The sequence below is a fragment of the Rhyacophila brunnea genome, unplaced genomic scaffold, assembly GCF_057557595.1.
Source record: "Rhyacophila brunnea isolate RB1 unplaced genomic scaffold, BYU_Rbru_1.0 scaffold_20, whole genome shotgun sequence".
In the NCBI taxonomy this organism is placed as follows: Eukaryota; Metazoa; Arthropoda; class Insecta; order Trichoptera; family Rhyacophilidae; genus Rhyacophila; species Rhyacophila brunnea.
In genome coordinates, this window is record NW_028232860.1 from 23,534,111 (window position 1) to 23,542,447 (window position 8,337).

The following is an 8,337-nucleotide window of genomic DNA, read 5'->3' on the forward strand; positions in this document are numbered from 1 at the left end:
ATAACAAGCTAATCCATTAAGTAATTAATTCAGTAGCGATTGATGATCTGCATACCTACTCATGACGCTATTCTGGATCATCAAAACTGTCACGTGACTTGGCGCCCATATGTCCCAAACACCGCCGCAGTTCCCTGCGTACATAGAATGTCTTCGGAATTCCAACATTCTCCTACGCCGAAGAAAGAGATTGCTCGCTTTATAAGGCCGCTCATTTCTCAAGCAGTCATCAATCCAATTCAGAGAATCAGTGAAGAACAAGTCTGTTCATTTCGTTGGTTGGTGTCCAAGTTCCTCTCTCTCAGCGACCACGAATCACATCCGGTGCAACATGTTTTCAACCGTAAGTACCGAACGATCACCTTCGCTCTTAACATTGTTTCTTGACATCGAATTGCAGGTGTGTTGCCGTTGATCTGTGCTCAGTGTTATCATTTAACCGTACAAATATTCTAGTCATTCAACTCTCTAACTGTAATATAATTGAGTTACTTTGTAGCAAAGTGATCCAGTGGATTGATAATCAAGCTGAGAAAATCGACAACAAAGTAAACACGCGATTACAAATCCTATAGAACATTCTGTAAATAACACATAGTTTTTAAATGATACATTATTCCTATACCAAGAATAAATATTGATATTTATTTTTATTTATTAGTGTTTGAGCATTAAAATTAAATACTTTGTTATAAAACTAATAACAGCATTTTAGCATAAAATGCAATCCAATGTTAGGAATAAAACGATTGAATCCTTTTTTAAGTAAGTTTTTAAGTAGTTTTTCGAATTTCGTGTTTAAAACTTATATATCACTTGTATCTAATAAATCATTAGTCTATTAACTGTACTATCTCTCACGAAATTGGTTATTTTAATCAGTCAACTCTTTCATTGTTTAACTAATTTTATGAGACAATTGCGGGGTCGATACCGTTCTGGTGAGTTATGTCTGCGACCCTCCGTGAGGACAAAATAATACGTTTGGTTCACATTTTTCCAAGATGGCTACTGTGCAATAAATAGTATTATTTACGCATCTATCCATTAGAGACATGAAATTTTCCACTTGTTTTACTCCTAAGAAAATGGTAAAATATTAACAATATAATATATTACATTTTCGTGCATTTTATGTGCCATGGTTCCTAATAATATTCTTTACTTACTATGTATGAAATATAAAATATAACTACATACTTAATACATTAGTATATAATTAATATAAACAATCTAACGGTACATAATTAGTAAACGAGCATACAGGTTACGAAAATGTCGTGACAACCGGTCCGTGAAATTTTCTATTTCAACCGTCTGATTAACGGGGCAATTTTACCGGTAAATGCACGTAACTGCATAAAGGTCACTGTTCATTGGTTAGATTTAGTGTCCCGTGACATCACCTTGAGATCGTAACCAAAGTAACAACATCACTTACTTTACGTTACAATTGCAGTAAAGATGTCGCCCAGCTGGATTCTTTATTAACAAAAGATACCTGTCATATATACTTAAATAATAAATAACAAAGAAATCTAAATCAGTCATCTGTACCATATTATAATATGAATATACAGGGAAGGATTTAACCTTTGTAGCTGCCCAGGGGTCTTTACTAATGAATAATTATCAAAAAAATAATGCTAAAATGTTTCTAATTAAAAGAAATATAAATGTATTTTTTTTTTGTTCCGTCACTAAAGTATTAATACAATAAGATACATTTAATATTTGGCAATAAAGAAGTGAGCATGGTTCGGATTTATTTTTATCAATCTCGAGAATTACTTTTCACTTGATAATCAATTTATTTTTCAGGGCCCTGGGTCTGAAAACAGCATTTTTAATGTTATATGACTTGTTTACGCGCTGTTTATAATAATTCCCGCACTTGAAATGGAAAATTTTACGACCCGGAGAGTTCAATAAGTTTCCGAAAATAATAACATATTTATCTAATTGTATGTATATTTTATAAAAATAATTACAAGATAAAAAGAACTTTTTATATACAACGTTTTTAAATTTTCTGTTGAATCATATGAGCTTGACATTTTTTCACAAAATGTGTACTTGTAATAATACTGAAATGTCATTTTGACATTCATATTGATTTCCATAGTAACGCACGTATATATTAATAATTTAGTTGCTAGGACCCCAGACCCCTAGCAACCAATAACAGTGGATTGGATTACGGATTTCTTCTGAAATAACTTTTCATACAAAACAGAATTAACTGAAAATTAATTCAATTCTACTTAAAGATGGCTAAAAGTATTAAAAAATGCATTGGCATCGTGTTCTAATATATTCTAAAAGTTTAAAATGTCCAGCTAGTCGGGAAGTTAGTAAAAAATCGATCGCTAGATTTGTACCGGATAAACAACCACCAGACAAATAAGAATACGACCTAATAAAAACGTTGTAATAAATGGATTTGATTGAGTGTTATATGGTCAAGCTGGCTCAGATGGTCAAATTAATTTTCCACGAGACGGAACGATAATCTCGGGGATTTAACGAACCGGAGCTGAGCTACGGTGCGCTCCGGTCTATTTCGAGCTCTGAATAATTCTATACAGTCATAATAATATTATGTTGCATGTATTTACAGCCGGAGAGCACTTTCAATATTTTTTAAAAGATTGTATCCCACAAAATTCCAGCTTGAGCTCCTGATTAATACATATTTTAAAACTTTTTTAAAGGAGACGAATCTATTGATGTATATCGCATAAAAAATACACGTTCTGGTTTTAATTTATATGATCAATAGTGGATTAATTAAAATTTAACGCGTTTCAATAATTATTGCTAAATCATGCAAAGTCGTAGGACTGGGTCAATGTGCCGTAACGTATATTATAATAATCATAACATTCATAACATTCATAACACTGACCGAGCAGAATATCACTGCACGACTATATTATGACGCCACGGTTATAAACGATTATAAAAAAACACAAGAAACATCACGCAAGAGATCAATAATCTTAGAAAGAATCGATGGAATATACCCAGTGTAAAAACTACATAATCAATAACATAATAGTGGTTTTACTAGTTTGTTGACTTTTCTAATGTAAGTCAATAATATTCTTGACATGCGAGAAATGAAACGCCGCGCCGAGTAAAAGTGAGCACTCATTTTTACAGCGAGTTTGTTGCTATAAATCCACTTACGTGAGATTGATTGTATAAACACTATAAACGAACAGAGTATAATCTCGTAATAAAAAAATCAACTATCTATATTATAAGTATATTTCGGTATTATATTTCATTGCTTATTTTATTTTATGTAACCAGTTTTCAAATTTGTACTGATTCTTTCATTTTAATCGTTATAAACTGTTTGTGTATAAATAGTTAAATTTTAGTTATTTTAAAAATAAATTAATAATACTCGATGCAGATGTGGCAGCTGTTAATAATGTGCGTTTTTTCATCATTCAAAGCACTCACAAATCAAATTGTAAAAAAAATCTCGATAACATAATTGTTTCGTAAGGGGATTTTTAAACCTGTCAGAGCCTTGGGCCTCCACGTACCTAAAGCCACCAATGACTCTATAACAAATGAATGTAGTGTTTGGTGTAATTCTCAGTGGAAAATTAATTCATATTTATATTCTACATGCATTATAGTTTAAAATAGTAACACTATACAAATTCATCCCATAGGGAGCAGTATCAAGCAGCTATTATATTAATTATTACTTATTAATGACGTAACATATAACACCGTCTACCGAGTGAGTTTGACAAGTATTATTTTGAGAATTAATAAAACAAACAGTCAGTTTCAGGTCGACTCACTCAAATGGAATATCTCAGTTTCGTTTGCTATTGGCATTGCTTTGTCTAATGGCTTTAAAATTTCCATTGTGAAACAATAATGCGTTTAATCAGAGAGTCATTGTTTGACAAGACTCTGCGAACATAAATAATATGACCTTGGGAAAATATTGAAAATAATAAACTTTGTAGATCGTCCAAAACATTACTTATTCCTGCCACTCTCACAGTGTTTTAAATATTATATATTTCGTTAAAGATATATTATCTTCGTCAATTAAAAAATAGGGAAGACTATATTATTATATATTATACGATAAATAAAATTCCCCGTTTCGGTCATCGGATGAAAGCTCTTTCTTGTATACACGATGTAAATCTTTAATCTGTATGTTTTCAGGGTATCATTGCGGTTTCCGCACTCCTAGTGTGCCACGTGGCCATGGCCCGGCCTAGCCACGAGCAGTGGAGCGGTGGCCACGACGGAGGCTACGGAGGGGGCTCATACGGAGGCTCTTACGGCGGCCACGACGTCCAGACTACCCACTCGGAAAGCACCAGGCCTTATCACGTGCCTGTGGTGAAGCAGATCGGAGTGCCAGTGCCTCATCCGGTGCCAGTCGCTGTGCCGCAGTACATTAAAGTGCCAATCCCGCAGCCCTACCCCGTGCATGTTACCGTTGAGCAGCCCATCCATGTGCCAGTTTACAAGGTTAATTGATTTATCAAAGTTATTTGGAAGGAAATTTAAATAGATCGGGTATATTCGGGAAAAATAATAGTCTTGAATTATAACTCAATTATACAGGTGGGGTTTATATATTTTATGACACTTCAACTGAAAATGATTACTAACGCAGATCATTAAATTAGCCAATTCGCATTGGAGATTCATTTGTTACAAGACATTTATTTTCCTGGGGAGTATTTCAATGAAATAGTCTGAAATAAATAATTAAACCGTTATCATTTAGAAGAATTCGATCATTAGATCAGAGAAACAGTCAGCAGACTGCCATTTTCAGCAGCCCTCGTAAGCAGCACACTTATATTACAAATTTCACTACTATTTCACTACGCTAGTACGCTACTGTTATTGGGTCTCATAGCATGTTGTAGTGTTAAAAGGAATATTATATATAACTATTTAACTATTTTTCTTTACAAACAATCCGTTGATTCATTCACTCGTATGACAGCAGGGTATTATTATAATAGACGATAGTAATAAATAGAAAAATTCACAGAAAAAAATACAATTGAACCGAAAATACTAAAATATCCCGGAGTCGACAGTGTTAATATAAATAAACATAGACAATGCAAAAAAAAATATTTTTCATCGTAATATTTAGTCCCTCTAAAAAATAGTAACAATTTTTAATTTTATAAGTAGGAATAAAACTATAAAAATGTAAAAAATATCAATAATAATTTTATTTATGCTATAAAGTATAAATAAATAAAAACCAAATGTATTGATGTTAATTGAAAGCGTCATTCAGATTTACAGAAATACAGATAAAATTGCTTTTTTTAGGTAAGCACATTATTTATAGTGGTTCGCAACAAAATATTATATTACTAGAGACATGTAGTTCTCATAATAAAATAATTGCACTTCGAATCAGTGATATATTTTTTAGAAAGGTTAATAAATAATTTATGATATTATTTTGGTCATAGTACATTGACTTTGATATACAAAAATTAGCATTTAATATTTTTTTATGATCAAATCGTGTTTATTGCTCTCGTACTATGTCATAACAAACCACTTTCGCTAAAGGTACCTTTCAACATTGATACTGTACCTACTGTAAAATCACATCAAACGCAGGTGTTATTCAATGATATCAAAATAATTAGATTTATTTGAAAATATTCTCAATTTAAATAATATATGAATATTTAAATTCAATTTTCAAATTCTTTGTATGTAGTGATAGTAGTATAATTTGTATTAAATCGTGATACATATTATAACAATTATAATAATTACTATAAGAAAGTAAGCGAATATTATGCACATACGTTTTATAATTTAGATTGTGATTTCACATAATTTATTCCCAACATTTAATAACTGTGGCAATTTTGACAGCTTTTAACAAATATTTTAATGAACTAATTCGATAAACAAAGTACATAATAATATATTATGTTGGTTCTTAATTTTTTTACTAAATACCTACACGCAAATTGTTCATATCAACTGCTTCTATTATTGTATTAAACCTTCAATTCTGTTAATTTCCTGTCATTAATTTATTTCATAATAATTAACGTTATTCGATTAACATTAATTATTAAGCATGTATTTAAATATATATATATGTACTTAGCAGGTATCTATTTATTTGTTGTTTGTCTTAAAACAATAATCTATTATTTTATTAAAATAAAAAATAGCCACTGCAGCATTGTTATATTATGTTATGCTCTTGGACTGAGGTAATTGAGTATTCGTCAACAAAATTTCTCTCATTTCGAGATTAAAATATTACGTACCTATTGTTTTTTTCCAAAACTTGCAAATTTAATATAAACTGACGATCAGCATTGTTACTAAGACGTATTATACTCACCATACAAGATTATTTTAATATAAATAATGAGATTAGAATAAAATTAACATTAACAACTCAATTAACCGTCATTAAATCGAGTTAGAATTAATTTAATTTGACACAGATCTAACCTATTAACACACTAATAAGAACAGGAAAATATCCAGCTATATTTAAGTCTCTTTAATTATATATATTTTTAACGTGAGATTAAAATATAGATTTAACAAAAAACCGGTCACTGAAATTATCTCATCGTCCGGTAAAAAATTCCTACCTGCCAACTGATCGATTTTAAATGGTGGTATTGATAGTAAAACGTTTCCACAGTGAAAAATACAATCATTTCAGAGACTCTTTGAGTCCACTCAAGCTCAATTGTAGACGCATCATAATAGGTTATTAATCTGCTGACTATATACTATATATAAAATTATAGGCTCAGTGGTTAGTTATATATTAATATAATATCCAAGCTGAAGCTACATAACCTCTGTTTTGTGAATATTGTGACTTACCTCACAAATTTGCGTTTTTTTCTATATAATTGTGAGGCAGAATAAATTGATTCAGTAATGTTTATTATAATATTGTCGATAAAATTATATTTAAATAAATATAATAGTATTTGTGCATGGATAATAATATCTTATCTTCGATACCAATATATTAATTTGCAATTAAATAAATGAGATGGTTAGTTTTTTGATTCTCATTATTGTCAACAGGTCGTACCCCAAATCATCGAGAAGCCTGTACCATACACAGTCGAAAAACCAGTACCATATGATGTAGAGAAGCCATACCCCGTCGAAGTCGAGAAGAAGATCGAAGTACCAGTGCCCAAGCCCTACCCAGTCCATGTTCCTGTCTACAAGCACATCTTCCACCACACCGGAGGAAAGCACGGAGGAGGTGGATGGAAGCACTGAAAACTATGATTTTCGTGCGCGTGCTATGGAATTCTCGTCAGTTTTCAACCCAATATTTGAATTTTGCCCACAATCTTCGCTTCTCAACTTGTCTAGCTTTTAAATTCCAACCTGAACAAAAATAAATAAGAATGAGTCCAATTGTTCAAACATTCGTTTATATTAAACGACTGTTTTTTCTATAGTTTTAATGTCATCAATATACATGCACTCTTCGGGTGAATTAGCCTAATTAAACGAAATTCCTCCACAATACTAAAAAAATTCGCCTGCGGTACAATTAATTAGTATAGTGTTATACTTATTCGACAATTTTTTGGGTGCATGTATGAACGTTAAAATTTAAAAAAAGAATGAACAGTAGAATTTAAATATTGGTCTCATTATCTAGTTTTGTTCATATGTTCGAAATTTAAAAAATATAATCTTTCCTATTTTATGTGATATTTGAACATCGAATATCTGCATCTTTTGTAATCATTTATTCTATCATTTTGCTATGTTAGAATAATAATATTAATCAGAATATTAAATTTAGTGATTTTATTTTCAGCTATTTCTTTTGCATTGGTCTGTTTGAATTCTTGTCAAACTTGACTCATCGCCTAATATTTCGTCGAGCACGTGTTTTAGTCATTTTTCTTGTTATTTAAAAATCGAATGATTGTTTTTCGATTTTCATGTGATATTGTTATTTGTTACATTGTTTTGTTACTACGTTTATACTTTTATAATAAAAATATGCAATTAAATTATTATTTTTTATTTAAAAAATACCCTTATCCATAAATACATACATACTTTTAGTATTATATTACATGTTGCTACACCATTTACCATGAAATTAATTTCCTTTACAGCAACACGTAATAAAAATGATGTTCAGTTGTTTTGAAGCAACTGATTATGAATTTCTTGTGGTAGAGTAGCTGTTTCGCTTTATCAGTATTGCGAAAATAATAATATGTACAAATAAATAAAACTACATAATAATTATAGAGCGAGACAGCGCATCACTGAAAATGTTTT

At 30.7% G+C, this 8,337-nt stretch overlaps 1 protein-coding gene across 1 annotated transcript; it reads left to right on the plus strand.

The window, feature by feature from the left end:
- The first annotated feature begins 331 nt into the window (after positions 1 to 331).
- LOC147071423 (uncharacterized) lies at positions 332 to 8,053 on the plus strand. Its single transcript, XM_085948583.1, has 3 exons — positions 332 to 400; positions 4,207 to 4,518; positions 7,105 to 8,053. Exons 1-3 carry the CDS (start codon positions 332 to 334, stop codon positions 7,306 to 7,308), a joined length of 585 nt encoding a protein of 194 aa, XP_085804709.1. The 3' UTR covers positions 7,309 to 8,053.
- The last annotated feature ends 284 nt before the right edge of the window (positions 8,054 to 8,337 follow it).